This window comes from Mus caroli, chromosome 12 (genome assembly GCF_900094665.2).
Source record: "Mus caroli chromosome 12, CAROLI_EIJ_v1.1, whole genome shotgun sequence".
In the NCBI taxonomy this organism is placed as follows: Eukaryota; Metazoa; Chordata; class Mammalia; order Rodentia; family Muridae; genus Mus; species Mus caroli.
In genome coordinates this window covers 28,378,424-28,396,668 of record NC_034581.1, presented here as the reverse complement: position 1 = coordinate 28,396,668, position 18,245 = coordinate 28,378,424, and the positions used below count along the sequence as shown (strand labels likewise).

At 41.4% G+C, this 18,245-nt stretch overlaps 1 protein-coding gene across 1 annotated transcript in view; it reads left to right on the top strand.

The window, feature by feature from the left end:
- Positions 1–17,922, top strand: part of Prkar2b (protein kinase cAMP-dependent type II regulatory subunit beta) — a 100,973-nt gene extending 83,051 nt beyond the window's left edge. Inside the window, exons 5-11 of the mRNA XM_021178929.2 lie at positions 1,344–1,450; positions 4,851–5,004; positions 9,736–9,837; positions 11,875–11,949; positions 13,101–13,166; positions 13,270–13,408; positions 15,841–17,922. Coding sequence (XP_021034588.1) covers positions 1,344–1,450; positions 4,851–5,004; positions 9,736–9,837; positions 11,875–11,949; positions 13,101–13,166; positions 13,270–13,408; positions 15,841–15,974 — 777 coding nt within the window. The 3' untranslated portion in view covers positions 15,975–17,922. The remainder of the gene's footprint in view (positions 1–1,343; positions 1,451–4,850; positions 5,005–9,735; positions 9,838–11,874; positions 11,950–13,100; positions 13,167–13,269; positions 13,409–15,840) is intronic.
- Positions 17,923–18,245: the final 323 nt, after the last annotated feature.

The following is an 18,245-nucleotide window of genomic DNA, read 5'->3' as shown; positions in this document are numbered from 1 at the left end:
ATGTAACACCAAGAACAAACCTTAAGGTAAAATGCAGACCAGGGTGGGAGAGTCACCGAGCGCTGATCAGTCGTAACAAACCTCCCCCAGTGCTAGGGCTGTTGGTAATGGAGTAGGCGGAGGAAGTGTGGAGCCCTACGGTTGTCTCAGTGCACCTGTAGACCTAAGTCTGCCCGAGAAGTTGATTTTAAAGGAGAACAATAGCAGTCATGGTTTAAGGTTTTTGTCTTTTACTGTAAGGATCCTTTTATATGCCTTTGTGTATACTGTCATCCTGAGCTGTCTCTGGGTGACAAGCAGCTCTGTCTAAAACTCTGCTCTGTTCCTGGGACACCTATGGCATGGGGCTGCCAACCAAAAGCAGATTGAGAGCCCCGAGGAAGCAGGGCAGCCTGTGAGCTCGCTGTTAGACCTGGGAGCGTCTTCCCGGCAGTGAAGGGCTTGCTTTCCGGGCACTGGGGTTTGGTGCGCCTATTCCAGTTCTCTCCAGCTTGTTTGATTTCTCTCTGATCCTTGTCTGGGAAATTAAGTCAAGTCCGGGCTGCTTGGTGTTGTCTGGGTGAGAGGGACTTGATGGGAAGGTGGTATCTGATCCACCTGCACCTCTAAGCCATTCATCGGGCTCTCATCTTTGTCTTTTGGCTGCACCCTGGTGGAGCACTGAATTTTAGTGTGGATGGTCCCCATGCTGTTCTCATTGGCCCCTCCAGCACTGTTAAATGCGGCTTTAATAATTCGTAAAGAACTTTCCTAGAGACGTAGATGTTGGTTTTTTTAAGGGAAACGCAATGACAGAAAAGACCATGACAGATTTTGCTTTTTGTTTTGTTGTTTTGGTTTTGTTTAGCTTCCCTCCACGGCACCTCAGTCTGTATTTTGTTCTGTTTTGTTTTGGGCACTGACACAAACTGTAAAATTGAAGTTAGGATGTAATTTCACCAGGTGTTTAGGGAACTGCCTCCCTAGTTCTAGCAATAAATAGAGGAGGTTTTAAGAACAGATAGTTTACAAAAATTTGAAACAGTTCTTTATCATCCTAGTTAGTTTAGCTTTTAAAATCTTTTAAGATGTGTGGTGGTTTGGTAGTTCTTTTCCATGTAAAGTGGTGATACTTTGAAGTGTTCTAAAGTAGGCCAATTATCATTACTTTCATTCAGATGTTGAATATGAGAATAAATAACCTCGTATGTGGTGAGGGAGACTAAATGGTATTTTTTTTGATAAAACTCAATGGTAATGATGTTCCCATTTCTTTGAAATCTCTCACAAAAATATAAAAATTATACGGTTACTTGAGGAACTGTGTTCTAGATACACATAAAGTTATTTTGTCTATTTAATAGGAGCAGATGTCCCAAGTTTTAGATGCCATGTTTGAAAAATTGGTCAAAGAAGGGGAACACGTAATTGACCAAGGTGATGACGGTGACAACTTTTACGTCATTGACAGGTAAGTCATCTGGCTTTACTACTGAAGTTTTAAAAATCTACTGTGTGGGCTGGAGAGATGGGTCAGCGGCTGAGAGCACTGACTGCTCTTCCAGAGGTCCTGAGTTCAATTCCCAGTAACCACATGGTGGCTCATAGCCATCTGTAATGGGGATCTGATGCCTCTTATGGTGTGTCTGAAGACAGCTACAGTATACTCACGTATATGAAATAAATAAATAAATCTTTAAAAAAAAAACTGTGTAAAACCTTAGCAGTTGCTATGACAACCAACAGGTTAATCTGATAATTGTTTCTCTTCAACCTTACTACTGTATGATGTAAACATCTCATGAATATATACAACAAAGCTGTGCCAGGTCATGCAAGGAGTCAGTTTATAGAAGAAGTAAATCTGTAAGTCACAGAAATTAATGTGCCTTGATTTGCTAGTTCATATTGGGCAGGTAGAAAGTAATATTGCCATATAGTAGATGCTAAGTCAGTGAGAATTGGAGCAAGACATGGTACCAAAGAATCTAAGTGATGGTATAGCCCACTCAGTATTGCCACAATACAATGTCCTTATTATTAACTAAAAGAACTCAGGTATTCCAGAAGGCATAGGGTAAGGAGGGAGCCTTTTCCCTGCTGTTTTAGTATCCTTTAACCAGTAGAGTGAGCAGTTCCTGTGTCCTCACAGAAATTGGGTAGTATTATAGTTGTCTTTTAAAATGTTTTAGAGTGGTTTTTGTTTTGTTTTGTTTTGTTTGTTTTTTGAAATAGGTTTTACTGTGTAGCTCTGGCTGGCCTGGCACCTGCTGTGTAGACAGGTTGACCTTGAACACATAGAAAATATTTTATTAAACAGAAAGGATGTGCACTCACTAGTATTGACAATCTGGTTTCAGAGATCTTCGACTGTTTTACCTAACCAGAGAACAATATGGTGGATAGGTGAGCCTCCGACCCTCCATAGCACAGGGGCAGGGTGTTCTTCACCTTAGTCAGGCGGGGTTTGTGTGGCAGTTGGTGTCCCTAGCTGCTCAGTTTTGTGAGGGACACAGGTCGTCTCCCCACCAGATCTACTAGCAGTTTTGGTCCTCTGGGTAGAATTGTGTGGTCAGCTGGTAATTACACCTCCTCTAGGCTTCCTTTCCTAATCATATAGGAACTGTGCAACTGTGTATCCTCTTCCTCCTCCTCCTCTTCCTCCTCTTTCTCCTCTTCTTCCTCTTTCTCCTCCTCCTCTTCTTCCTCCTCCTCCTCCTCTTCTTCCTCCTCCTCCTCTTCTTCCTCCTCCTCCTCCTTCTTCTTCTTGTTTGGTTTTGATTTTCAAGAGATTGGGTTTCTCTGTGTAGCTCTGGCTATCCTGGAACTCACTCTGTAGAGCAGGCTGGCCTCAAAACTCAGAGATCTGCCTACCTCTGCCTCCCAAGTGCTGAGATTAAAGGTGTGTGCCACCATTGCCCAGCAGTTCCCTAGGTAAAATGCAGTCATGCCTTTCAGTTGGGGTGTTGACTCATTTCTCCTTTCTCCTGGTGCCCTTCCACCACAGCGCTAGCCAGGGTTAGGGATAGAGCCTAACCCTGACATATCCCTTTATGTCATAGTTTTGATGTCACAGCCTTCACTAACAAAACCGCTTAGAAATCCACTCTTTTTTTTTTTTTTTTAATTGAGTGATAGGTGAGAGCCCCGGGTGCAGTCCAGTCCTTGCAGTGGGCCAGTGGGCGTGTTTTACAACGTGCTCTCCAGTCAGAGCCTAACCTCCCATTGGCATAGGAACCACTCCAGCTCACAGGAGCAGAGCTGCTGATTGAGGTCACCCACATAGTCAGTGCGTCTGGCCCACAGCCAGATCTCCTGTCACCAGCTTCTGTTCAGGCTCATTGCTCTGTCATGCACTGCCTGAGGCCTCATAACGTCAGTATGAAGAGCAGCTGCCACCTGTTTACAGACTTCCCACCGAGGCCCTCCGCTGGGCTGCTTTCACCCTCACCAGGGCACTTTTGGTTTTATATTTTTTTCTTTTCTTTTTCCTTTTTTTGTTCAGAATGGGAAATCTAGAAAACAATGTCAGTGACAAAATAAACAGTATAAATGGCAGGGTTTTAAATGCTGGTTTAAAAGTAATTATCCATGGAACAAATTCTAGGGTGTGTCCTCAGAAGCACCATTCTATCCACAAATTAAAGGGCAACCATTTTCTCCCGTAGTAGGTAAGGTCTTTTGTTTCTGTTCCTGTAGATTTCTTTACTAGTCACAGCCTTTTCCTAATCCTTAAAAGCTGTCCCTGCCAGGTGGTGGTGCATGCCTTTAACCCCAGCACTTGGGAGGCAGAGTCAGGCAGATCTCTGTGAGTTTAAGGCCAGGCTGGTCTACAGAGTGAGTTCCAGGGCAGCCAAGGTTATATAGAGAAACGCTATCATCAAAACCAAGACCAAAACCAAACCAAACCAACCAAACAAAAAACTGTCCGCTTTTGCACTACCACATCTTTGTCCAGGATTTTACCACCAGAATAAAGCTTACGAAGAACCTCTCTCGTCTCCCTCCCAGGTACCCCAGCCAACCTTGAAACCATGACTACTGAGTACAGAATGTGGGAAGACGGCCCTGTGCAGAAAAATAGCTTATATGAGTGTAGGGCCTGGTGACCTGAGCACAGGGACGTGTAAATGGAGTCTGTGTGCCTGCAAAAAGCCCCTCAAGGGAAAACCAACACGGAAACATCTACAGAAAGACCAAGGCCGGAAGCTTGGTCTGATCTCCTAGCACTTTCTAGTTTCAGCTTGGAGCTAACCTAAAGTGAGGGGTCAAGGAAGGAGTGTTAAGGCTTCATGGGCCAATATGGCCTAAAAATTCAATTCTGCTTGTAACACAAACCAGCTATGTATAATAAATAAAGACAACATTTGTGTTCTAATAAGACTTTATTGGCAGCTGGCCTGGGGGCCAGCTCCTGCCATAGTTTATAAAGGACTCATCAGCAGATTGTTAGAACTGTATTCCTTTAAAAAAAAAAATAGCCATTTTCTCTTGGTCTCAGAAGCCATATACTTAATACCTGTGTATTAAGTACACAGTCAATGACCTGGAATACTTCACAGTTCTTACTGTCTGAGACAAGTACAGCTAGTGTTTGGTGTATGTTCCATAGATGACTTTCTGCGCACACTCTATCCCTGATTCTAACTTTGTTTAGTTCCCTTTTCCCTGTGGGTTGTCCCTGTCCTGGTGTAGTTGATGGCTGTTTCCATAGGTCTGGAACAGATGAGCACACACTGTTATCATCAGGGATAGGCAGGCAGCACCAAGATTGCATTGCACAGGGCTCTTCTCTGAAGCTCCGCTGCACTGTAACTAATGTCACCTGAGTCACACTGTCTCTGACTTCCGTATGAATTTATGTCCAACAGGGGAACATTTGATATTTATGTAAAATGTGATGGCGTTGGAAGATGCGTCGGTAACTATGACAACCGTGGGAGTTTTGGAGAACTGGCCTTAATGTACAATACACCCAGAGCAGCTACAATCACTGCTACCTCTCCTGGTGCTCTGTGGGGTTTGGTGAGTAAAATATTTGCCTGACCTAAATGTTGTTGTTTTTGAAAATTATCATGGCAGTAGATAGGCAGATATCCCCAGTCTGTATTTTAATTTTGATTGGTGGTTTTATTTGGGATCACAAGTCATTGGCATTCGTTAAGCATTTGCTAGATGCTACACTGTTGGGCACAAAGTCTGTGCTGAACCAAAGATTTATGTCCTGTCTCTCCCCAAGTCAGGAGCCTGAACACACTGGCGCTTGGGAATGACATCAGATCCACAGTGTTCCTTTCTTATCCATGCTTAAAAACCACAAGCTACAATAGCTGGAGCGCTGACTCAGTAAGGTGCCTGCTGGACGAGAATGAGGCTCTGTGTTTGGATCCCCAGAACCAATGTAAAAAGTTGAGCAGAGTGGCTTGTGCCTGTAACTCCAACGTCGGGGAAGCAGGCGTGGAGACACACAGATCCCCAAAGCTCATGGGCTAGCCGGTCTGGCCAATCAGTGAGCTTGAGATTCAGTGAGAGACCTTGTTTCCGAGATGGAGAGCAACCCAGGAAAGACATCTGACATCAATCTCTGGCCTCTATATGTACATGTGCATTGTGCAAAAGCGTCCGATCACACGTATGCACATACCCTCAACTAACAAGTATGAATACTGTACCACACACACACATCCACAGCCTTTTTCTCAACTAGATCTCTGAAGTAAGTAGTGTAGTTTGTAAACCAGTGATTTTCAGAGTGACCAACTGAAAGTCTCAACTGGGAACTTCTTAGAAACATCCCAGGCATCCCAAGAACTCCTGCACCAAGAACTCTGGAAAGGGCACAGCAAGCCTATACTGGCAGAAGCCTTCCATGTGGTTCTGATGTGTGCTGCACTTTGAAAAAGCATGGGAAATGAGCAAAGCAAGCAAACAAACAACAACAACAAACAACATACAAACAAACAAACAAACAAATAAACCGGTTCTCTTGGTGGTGGTATTCACTGATTGGCATTGTAGAGTAAAATACCTGTTCTTTTCATTTCCGATACTGGAAAAAAAAAAGTCTTGCCTCGATTGTACACAAATCTAACCATTCTCTTTGGGTGGGACATGGATGCTAGGATGGACTGAGCATTCCTAATCCAGAAACTCAAAGCTTGAAATGCCCCCAGTTCAACATGATTCCACAACTATAAAATTCTATACCTCACCTAATATTACAGGTCAGTCAAAATGCAAGGCATATTACACTTCTTATACTTTACCTCTAGACCATGTATATGAGAGATATATGAACTATGAAGTTCATGTTTAGACCTGACACATGCTCCCAAGCTTCTTCGTTAGGATTTCTCAGGATCTGGGCAGTTGGGAGTGGGGAGGAGGGGGGAGAGTAGGCGGTGGGTGGGTGGGGAGTGGTCTCAGGTATTTCAGACAGGAGATTCTCAGGCTGTATCTTTATATAAAGTCGGAGTGGTAGAAATTCTGTTAAGTGTTGGTTCACAGACATATTTGGCTGAGGCGCTAGAGGAGCTGTGTGGGCTCTTTCACCAGGTAGCAGAATGCAGAGCTGAAGGACTAACAGCTCACCCTGGCTTTAATGTGGGGTTCTCAGTCTTTGGTAAGCTTGCAGACTCCCCTGGGAACCCACTTACCTAAACCCTGCAGATTGCACATGTGGGACCTCAGGTGAGCCTGGACTTGCTGGAGTCAGCTCCCAGGAGGTGTCCACACTGCCTGGCGTCACACGTCACCTCAGGCCACCCGGACGATTGTTTGGGACACCAAACAGTACATCCCGTGTTCATGAAACGCAGGTGTTAGGCTTCCCCCTCAGCTCTTTGTAGAAGAGGTTGTAACTGTCCGGTTCCAGAGGGTCACTGAGTTACAGAGTGTACCATTCATCTCAGCCTTTGACTCATCAAACATCTCCCTCGGAAGAAAAAAACAAGACACTTAAAGCTTCTTTTTATTGGAGCCAAGTAGTCGTTGTATGCCTATTAAATGAGTCATTTTTATAAGTTATGGGATAAAAAAAAAATGGAGATTCTTTCACGTAGAAAGAACCACATCCCCGAGTATGTTAAGGATGCCTTAAAACTGACAGAGAAGCTGCATCGGAGCAGACATCTATATGCAGGAAGGACTCAGTAGGGGTGTGGGGGGCAATCTTGTTTCCATCACGACTTGCTTGTTACAGAAGGGGTACCCTAAAATGTAGCAGTCCCATTGGAGTTGCCAGTCAGGGTGTCAAAGAATAATTAGGCGTCTTCGCACATCCTTGGTTCAAGATCACATATTTTCAGATTGCCCCCCAAGCCTGGATGGTTTCAGCCCTGATGCTAATGGTAACCAAGGTACAAGGGCTCGGAATTTTTGTGTGCACAGTTCTTAAACTTCTAAGAAAAATTTCAGAGATTTCTTTTGGTGCTTTATCCATGTTAATGACATTTATAAACAGTGATAGTTTCTGAGGCATGCATAAGTGCAATATCTTGAAAATTATAATAAGCATATTTTCATCATATTTGAAACTTGCTTTTTAAGAATAATTTGTATACCCAGTCACTTCTAGGGGAAGTTGAGGCAGAGTGGAAATGTTAGAATCCCACAGCCTGCAGCCTGCCCAGTGGTTGTAAGTGCTGGTGTAAAGAGAAGCAGTTGGCAGAGCGGAGTCTTCATCTTAGAGCCTCACTCTGGAAATAGCACCCTGCAGCTCTTAGCCCTGAGAGATTAGCTGAAGCCGTGGCCACACCAGTGACTCAGAAAGGCCATTGTGGAGGTGACTGGGAATAAAGCTTTTGAAATTGGGCTTCCTGGATTTGTTCAGTCACAGTGGTTTGTGAAATGGCAGGCAGTTAGTAGACAATTCTTCCTGAGATACACAATTCATGATTTATTTCTAAATGGCTAAACTATTTCAGGCCTTCTCTGTTTTAACAACAACAAAGGTCTGTCTTTAAAATGTACCTGCTTCCCAAATCTGACTGTATATGACAATCACATGGGACACTTTTATAGATGTAAATTATTTCACCAGACATGTAGAGATTTTGATTAACTAAAGTCTTTAGTTTTAAAAATTACCTCAGCAAATTCTGAGCCAGGCTTCAAAAGACCTCAATATTCTTGTGAATTAACTCAAAAAAATTTAAATAAAATTTAAAAATATGCTTTATTCTATTTACTTTTTATTTTGTGTACTGGGGGACCCAGATGTAGAGGTCACTTGTGCCCTGCTGACTGAAGGCAGGCCATTAGGCTTGACAGCTGGTGCCAAAGCACAGCTGGCATCTAAATGGTAATAAACCGACTCTGGAAACGAGATGTTTAATTTCCTAGTGTCTCATTCTGCCTGGCTGTTAGCACAAGCCACCAAAGATGGTGCATGCATTGACATCTCACTGATCTGGAGGTTGAGAACGCTTAAGATTCAGGCACAAGAACTTTGGTGTCTGGAAGAGGGCCAGCTCTTAGATGTCCTCATTAGTGGAAGGGGCGAGGCAGTTCTCAAGGGTCTTTTATGAGAATTATCTAATTCTATGACAACTCCACACTCATGGCCTAATCACCTATGAAGGCCTACTCCAAGGGCCATGCTGAGGGTTAGGATGCAACACATGGATTTGCGGATGGACACATTCAGTTCACCATGGCTAGAGTTATATCTGTCATATATTGGCATAACAAAGTATTGATTAAGTAATTATCCAGTTTTAATTTTACTAAAGTGATATCATTATCCATTGGTGTATGCCCAACTATGTGATTATGGGATATTTACATAAGAATGAGAACATCTCATGAGAATTTCTGGGACATAGCTTTATGAGCTGCTTTGTGTAAACATTTTTGTCATTCCTAAATTAAGTTCTGCATTTTCTGAGATCATAAAAATATGAAACAATTAGAGACTGTAAACGTGGTAAATTCTGGGAAAAGACCTCAGTCAAGAATGCGGTTTGTTTGTACTTTCACATTTTCAAAAGGAAAATTATGATATTATATGGGTATGAAAAAGAGCCTAATAAAGAATGAATTCTTTCTGGATTAATTCTTTTCACAGTAGTGTTTCTTGTAGATTCCATTTCCATGCATGTATACTTCAAAAACATTGAAACCAGTACCTTTATTTCTGTGTCTTTGTGTCTTACTGAAGTAGATATTTAAGAAAATAATACTACAAAGAATACACTCCCAGACTGAGTCTGTCCTACTTCGTTTTTATATAAAAATTCAGGTCTGGTCCTGTCTACTTAATTGAATTTGTTACCCTGCCATCTACAGGAAGGCAACGGTACTGGGATTTTTTTATAGGGTGACAGTGCCTCCTTGTGGACTCTGTCTCAATCAGTGGTTTCACCCTTTAATATCATGCCTTAGGTTGATACCCCTAATCCTAACATGATTTTGTTGCTACTTCATAACTATAATTTGCTACTGTTATGAATCATAATGTAAATATCTTATATGCATCCCCTGTGAAAGGGTTGTTCAAACACCCAAAGGGGTTGTGGCCCACAGGTTGAGAATCACTGGTCTAAATGCTGCTTTTTCTAAGAAAAAAGAAAGAAAATTTTATATGGTTTTATAGCAAATTTTGTACCTAAAGAAATAAAAATATGTAATTTTTTATTAGTAGATTATAATTATGCTATAATCTTTTACTTCTGAAGTGTTCAGTTACTGTGTATGCCTTGTAGGGATTCCTTGTTCCAACCGTAACTACGTTTGTATTTGCTGTGCTCTCTTTAGGACAGGGTGACCTTCAGGAGAATAATTGTAAAAAACAATGCCAAAAAGAGGAAGATGTACGAGAGCTTTATCGAGTCACTGCCATTCCTCAAGTCTCTGGAGGTGAGCTGTGCTTTTATTCTGCTGTGGTGGCTGCTTTGTTAGGAAGCATTCGTTTCCTGAAAAGTTCTTGTGACCGTCTTGTGAGGCTAACCATGCTGGGAACCTGAGTTTAATCCCCATATGAAGGTGAAAAATGTCTCCTGATCTCCACACAGAGTATGTGTTATAGTACCCTAAGAAATAACGATAATGAGGGCGGTAATAACGATAATAACAGCTTTAACGTATATTATATTTTACTATGAAAGGAACAGATGGTGATATAAGATTTTTACTGCTATTTCTTTTTACTACCTGTAACAACATTTTATCCTGCTTTTTGGAAATAAGGCTCTTATTTAGACTTGATAGCAAGGCTAAGGTGCTGTTTATCAGATAACAAGTGTAAGAAGGTCAGCACCCACTTGGTGTTCTCCCCACTAGCATTCATGTGTCGAAAATCATCTCTACCTTGTCTTCAGAATATCTTCAGCATCCAAACATTTTGTTAACTTCACCAGTCCCACCTTCTGTCTGTATCTTCATTGCCTCCTGTATGACTTTTATCAGCCACCTACAGAAGAATCCTTTTAAGTCCCAGATCAGTGCAGTCTTGTTAACAACCTTCCCAGGACAGGATAACTTTGAAGAAGGCCACCGAGGTCCTGTGTCTGTACCTCTCAGACAACTTTGCTAACTGCTGCACTTCCACCCTGCCATAGACATTATTAGCTTCCTGCTGTTGCATACGCATGCCAGCCCTCACTTCAGATCAGTGCATGTGCTGTCTGCCTAGGACAGCCTCCCCCACAACTCCATGGCTTCTCCATGAATCTCCTTCATTTCTTAGCTCAAATGTCTCCTCAGTGAGACCACCTGTTTCTTATCTTTGAAAGAAGACACTCATGAAAGAACCGTTACCTTACAAAGTCGGCTTCGCCAAAATTCATTGTGAAAGTGCTTTTCTAGACATTTTATAATAGATAAAGCCTCATATTTGAGCTCTCTTGAAAGTGATTATAGAGAACTAGATACATGTTCCCATGGTGTCGTAAAATAGCAAATGTTGGCGTGGTAGTGTCTCTTTGAGTCGCTGGGTTATGCCTGGGAGAGTCTTGGCCATGTTGTGGAATGCGCAGACAGCTGATCTTCTTTAGAAACTCCTGTCCTCAAATAGAATGTATTGGGGGGGTAATCCAGTCAGATGGAGCCGTGTGACGTGACAGAAAGCAACCCAGAAAGGGACTTTGGCAAATCGGAGAACATGTGCTCCCTCTAAGGGAACAGCTGCCATTCTACCATAGCTTTACTGCTGCCATATGGAAATTTGGGCTGGGGGTTGGCTGAGTCTTCTGGTATTTTACAGGAAACTAGAAATACGATTTTGTCTACTTCAGGATTCTAGCAGTTAATGTAGCAACTACACAAGGGAAAACAGTTGGGTTTATTTAGCTATGTAGGCCATCCCTTGTAAACATGTAAACCAGGTAAGGCTACGTGATTGGTCGGTGTATGATCAGGGTTCCCTAAAGGAACAGAGTGTATATCATACATGCATACATGCATGCATGCCTGCCACTTATTAGAGTGGCTTATGGGCTGTGCTCCCACAAGTCCAACAAAGGCTGTCTCCTAATGAAAAGTGCAGGAATCCAATAGTCCACTAGGATGGGTATCTCAGCGGGTCTTGAATATATTCTAGAATCCCGAGGAAGTAGGCTCTAATGCCAGACTGGGAATGGACTTGCTAGTGCGAGCGAGGGAAGACAAGCAGGCAGAGGGAGCAAGAGCTTCCTTCTTGCACGTCCTTTATTTAGGCTGCAGCAGAAGCTGTGGCCCAGGTGAAAGGTGGATCTTCCCAGCTCAAAAACTGGATTAAAAATGTATCCTTCCACCTAAAAAATCAGGATTAAAAACGGGTTTTCCCACTTCAAGTGACATAAGGGAAAAGAATCCCTCCCAGGTGTTTCCAGCCTCTTGGGTTTTAGTTAATTCCAGATGTAGTTAAGCTATAACCAGAAATAGACACCACTGTCTCTAACACGGTACTCTTTGTAGGTTTCTGAACGCCTGAAGGTGGTGGATGTGATTGGCACCAAAGTTTACAATGATGGAGAACAGATCATTGCTCAGGTACGGCACTGAGCTGCCATTCAGTTTAGGCTTACATTCCAGAAGGTTCAACTTTGTTTTCATAATTGGTACACAGTGTTGAATTAAATGAATATTTCTTCCACCAAACAACTTATTAAAAATGCTTTTGCAGCTGGTGAGTAATCTGGATGTTTTTGTTTATATAATGTATTTCTAATGACTGTGCATTAAACCATTACCTAGCTGAGTAGTTTGCAGTTTGTAACATGAAATCCACATGTATAGTGGGAGTAAGATGTCTTGTGTAAGGGGGAAAAGTGGGGGCTATTCCATGAAATTACCAAGAACCCAGGTCCACAGGCAGATGAGTTTTACATGATTGGTTCTTGAGATCTGCTTCCAGATAACACTCACCAGAAGGAGTTCACATTGTGCCATGTGCAAGCATTGAATGCATTAATAAGAATCCCTCTGACCCTCATGTTTTTCTGAACTCCCAGTGGGCCCAGTTGTTTTACAGTACCTGCTAGCCAGAGAGCTCGTAGAAAGTAGGCTGTGTACACAGTTGAAAGGTGCGCATGATTTGAGTGGATTTCTAACGAGAGTTCATGCAAAAACCAGGAATACTGGGGGTGTACATAGAGAAGGCACCTTTTGTTCAGTCTTTTCAGAGCGGGAAGTACACTGTCATAGACTGACATGTCAGCTTGGTGCCTGAAGGTCATAAAAGCTCATCTATTGCTTCCGAAAGCTCCCAGTTGCTTTTGCTCCTGGCAAGTCTCTATGCTAATGCTAGTTGCTTTGGGTGGGCACAGTGCTACTTCCCTAGGAGCACAGAACTTACACAAGGACATAGCCTGCTGGTGGGAGGGGCCGCTGGGACACACAGCAGGGAGCACAGAACTTACTGACTTAGCCTGCTGGTGGGAGGGGCTCCTGGGACACACAGCAGCGCTGTCCTTTCTTGTATACTGCTCAGCACAAAATTTTGAGTTGACTTGCCATATTTTCTGGTAGAGAATGTATTATTTCGAATGCCTAAGATGTTACTGTAGAATTATCGTAACCTCAGGATGTAGTCTGGTCTATGACTTCACTTTACGGACTGGAACCTGTAGGCTGGCTTCAAAGGCACGATTTCAGAGTTGCTGTGGAATTTGAATGTTCACCCTGCATTTTTGTTTTAATAGGGAGATTTGGCAGATTCTTTCTTCATTGTAGAATCTGGAGAAGTGAAAATTACTATGAAAAGAAAGGTAAACAGCCCCCAAATTTCTCATATCTGCAAGGAAAATATGGATTTTTTTTTTTTAAAGAACGATCTCAGACTTCAATGTAACTGACTTGTTGGCTCCTTAGGGTAAATCAGAAGTTGAAGAGAATGGAGCTGTGGAAATCGCTCGGTGCTTTCGGGGACAGTACTTTGGAGAGCTTGCCCTGGTCACTAACAAACCAAGAGCAGCGTCTGCACACGCCATCGGGACTGTCAAATGCTTAGGTAGGAGTCAGGGTGGTTGGTTATGCCTGTATTCCAGGCCTTCCGACCATACAGGTGCTGCGAGCCTCACAAAGTATGACCTGGGTTCGGACTTACTTTAACTATTGACATAAGGACTCCTGGCTAGCAAGTTTTATATCTGTGTAGTAGAGAAAATGCCACGTGTTGTGTTCCTCAAAAGAGAAGGCTAAAACGGCACATTCTGTGCAGTCCGTTATGAAGTTGCAATGCCAGTGTGGGGCGCACGCACCCTTGCCCAGGACTGGCTTTAGGTCTGCTCTTCTTCAGCTTTTTCTTGCTGTCTTCTACCTGGGGAGCTTGGCAGAACTGCTGCTTTCAGTTGGTATCCGTAGGGATTTTGCGTCTGAGAAATCACTCACTTTGGAAATGAAAAATACGGTTCAGGAAATAGGAACATAAATGACACTTTTAAAAAAATAGGTTTGGCAATAATTATCCTCTCCACGTTCCTCACAGTTCAGAAAGATAAAAGTTAGTTTCTGTGCTTTTAAGATCCCCAAGGATCCTCAGAATTAATTCCTTACAGAGTCACTTTGTAAAAGATTTTTCAATAGATGCAATATTAGTCAAATGATACTTTGGTAAAAGAAGAGAAAAACTGACAGAAATTCTCAGTGCTCTTGGCTGTCGAGTGAGGATGGTGTGAGAGAGGTTTCTTACTTTATCCTGTAATAGCTGTATTAAAGGGTGTGGGAGAAATACAGGAAGTTAGAAAAATACAGGAAAAGCTAAGACACCCGTGTCGCACCGTCTGCCTGTGCTTTCCGCTACTGTAATTCCTGTTCGATCTGCGTGCATTTTCTGTTTTTAAACATGTTTCCACTATAGGAATTTTATTAATACATCAAATTTTTGCATTCTATTAGGTAAATACACACACAATAAATTGTGTAATCACTCACTGGTTAAATGTCGCTGGGTCCAATTTGCGTGTGTGTATATAAATGCATCGATGGCTTTTAGTTTTTCTTAGAAGTGGTTTTCTGGCCAGGTCTTCTGAAATGGTTCTCTTTAATTAGTATATATTACATCTAGAAGTAGCACTTTCATGAACAGCATGAGTGTTGCATATTCACCATCATTGCCCTCTCCTTCTTTCTGTTGGTCCTGTTCTGCTCTTCAGGTAGGGCCCCCTCATCTTTCAGGGGAAGGTTTTTTAAAACTAGATTCTAAATCTGAAGGAAAACCTACAGTTCACTTAATGTGAGGGATCCGAGCTTTGTTCTTTTTTCTGCAAATGATGAAATTTATTTTTCTTTATAGCTGAGTAACACTCCATTGTGTATATTACATTTTCTTTTTTCCATTTTTGATGGGTACTTAGGCTGATTCTATAACTTGGCTATCGTGTTTACACAGGCAGCTGAATAGCTCTATTGTATGTTGATTTTGACTTCTTTAGACATGTGCCTAGGATTGGTTGAGCCTGGATAAAATTGTAGGTCTGGTTTTAGTTTAATGAGGAACTTCTAAACCAATTTCCTAGTAGCTACAATAGTGTCTGTTCAGGAGTCCTCGCCAGCTTTTACTGTTTGTTGATGACAGGCTACTTTGACTGAGGTAGATGGACATCTCAGCCTGTGCTGGTCTGATTTCTCAGATGGCTAATTTTTTTTAATCTATTGGCTACTTGTTTAGAGAAGTAGTTCATGTGTCTATTTAATGACTCAGTACATGTGGGCGGGCCACGTTTATCTTCGCTCATGTGCCTGATATACCATGCGCGAATGCCCATAAAGCCTATAAACCTTCCCTCTTTACCTTTGCAAACTTGAGAGATAGAGTTTGACATGTTAGAGCAGTGTGATGTTTACCGCTCTGTATTGTAAACTCAGTTTTCAGATGCATGAGACAGCCAGGTCTGTAATTCCAACACTTGACACATGAGAATCATAAATTCAAGCCCAGTTTGTTCAAGGTCAGCGTGAACTACATAGCCAGACTACCTCAAAACCAAACACTCAAAATAAAACAGGGGGCAGACAAGCAGTGAATCACACCAACAATGGCATAAATGTGTAAAGCGTCACAGCAGATGCATTGTAAACTCTGAGAGCAGGGTAGGAAATACTCTTGTACCACCTTTGGGGTGTTTATAGTATTAGGATGAAGCAGCAAAGTGTACCTTGCCATATTGAGACCCTCATTTCCACATCATGGACCAGGGCCTGCCATCAGCTGCATCACTGTCAAAGTAGTTTAGATAGACTGTAGCCAGAGATGGCCCAATTTCTTTTTTTTGAAGTAGAACATTTCAACTTTTTTCCCATATTTTTATAATATCTCTTGCATTGTTACTATATCAAAACCACAACATCGTAATGGAATATCATAGTAGAAAAGAGTGACCCAAGCAATTCCTGAGTTTTTCAAGGAATGGTATTTTTAATTTAATTTTTTTCTTTTCTTAGCCATGGATGTGCAAGCATTTGAAAGGCTTTTGGGACCTTGCATGGAAATTATGAAGAGGAACATCGCCACCTATGAAGAACAATTAGTTGCGCTGTTTGGAACAAACATGGATATTGTTGAGCCCACTGCATGAAGCAAAAGTATGGGGAAGAAGACCATTAGTGAGACAGTTCCGTAGTCGTGGTTAGTCCACTGAGAATGTGTTTGTGGGGATGCCAAGCATTTTCTGTGATTCCAGGTTTTTCCTTTTTTAAACAAACAAACAAAAAAAAACCATTTACAATATATCAGTAAACAGTAGTGATTTAATAGTCAATAGGCTTTAACATCACTTTCTAATGGGTAGTTCATAAATTAACATAATCATAAAAATGACTTTCTATTTCATAAAACTGACTGAAGGTTTATTCAAATGGTTATAATATATTGAAAGCATACATGTTTAAGAAGATAATTAAAAGATGTACTCATAGGCCAATCTGTGTGTTTGGATTATTCAAGTATCGTATTAGTGACTGTGCCCCTTTAGGGGGGAAGCTGGCAGTGGCTCGTGCGCTCTAACGTGGTATTCCATTCTTTTTATAAGTCATCAGATGGTAAAATGTCAATCATTTCATTTTCTACCTTTTCTGGCTTGATAAGTTGTGTGTTAGCCTTGGCCTATTGGTAAAATGGTGTGAAAATCATATGCAATTTTGAAATTTTTTATATTTTTGCAATAAAGTACATTTCAACTTCTTTGACCAATGTCAGTCAGCAGCCTGTGTAATTGAGTGGCTTTGGAGGCCAGGTAAGTTAGTCATTATGGTGATTGGGCGACGAGTCTTTTAAGATGAAAGATCATCACTGGCATCTTTCATTATCAACTCTATCTTCTCACTGCTTACCATTTTTTATTTAGCAACCTGCTGTATTCTTTATAAAATGCATTTTGACATTTAATGTCACAAAGGTTGTAATTTTTTCAAGGCAATTTAATCTTAATCTGACATTTTTTGTCCTCTGAAAGTCCTGAATCTTATATTTAGAAAAAGGAAATGTTTCCTGTCAGTATCAAAAGGCATTTGGGATTCTTAGCCACATGCCCACAAGATATGGCTTTGCTCTGTAAGGTCCGAGGGCCGCAGCCCTGTGCGTGTGTCTGTGCCCACAGTCCTCTGTTCTTCCTTGTCCTGAGCACCAACCAGCTAGATCAGTAGCCAATCAAGTGTGGTTTTGTTTTCCAAACTTCAAAAAACTCTACTACAGTGGTGGAAATAGGTTTGTGTATAAGCAAAGCCATATATAGTGATTAATGTAATTTCTGTCTATATTGCATATCATTAGGCCTTATCCCTAGCTTTAAAGTAAACTCACAGTTAAAAGTACACTAAGTACAACATTTCCTTTGGTCAACAGATACTTATTTTTATGGCAAATATGATGAATTGTTATATACAACCAATTGTAAAAGCAATATACTTTTACGATTTTCAGGCCCCATGACCAAATGTTTAGAGACATTAATTCTCACCAGTTATTCTCGTTTAAATGGGTAATTTCATTTTGGGAAACATGTTTGTAAGGAACAGAGGTATCTATGTATGTTAAATTCATCTATGGCTGTCATGATCTTATAAGAGAATGTTCATAGTCCTCTTTGTACATGAAAACGTGGCTGAAATGTTAAATGGATAATGTATAAACAAGAAGTATGTTATACTGTTAACTATACCTTTAGCCGTGTTTTGAAATATAGTTTTGCAAAATCTTTCTGTAGGAAAAAGAGCACTCTCTACATGAAGGTCACATGTTTTCTATTTCCGAGTTCAGAAGCTATGGGTTAAAGGAGGAACAATTCCCAAAACAGAAAAACAAGAAAAAAAGCCACTCAGATTCCTGGCTCCCCCTTGTCTTCTTTCCTCAGTTTCCCAGGTCTCTTTTGTTGCCTTGCAGAGGCTGATTGTTGACGTTGACGGAACAGGAAACGAATGCCTGTTGTAAAGAACCCCAACCAAGGCTATAAATGCCAGCTCTGTTATTTTCAGTATTGTTGGTTATATTTAAATTTTCCTTATAATAAAGCACACTTTTATAATAAATGTTCCAAGCATGGCTTTCTTCTTTATTATGGCTTGTCTAGTGTATAGATTCAACAACAACAACAAAATGGAAGCTATAACCCCATAGCATGCAGCAGTAAGAAAGTACAGGTCTTGCACAACTGAGGCCTGTTTAAGATCTTAACTACTTGTTTTTAACTATTGTGGTATATTGCAGATTATTTTGGCCGAATATGACTAACTGGGGAATTTATGTGTAAAGATTTCCAGTGTTGCTGTTATTAAATCTGTAGTGAGGAACCTTACTATTTTGATGAGGTTTTTGTTCAAAAAACGGCACCTCTTAAGTACACACGTGTGGC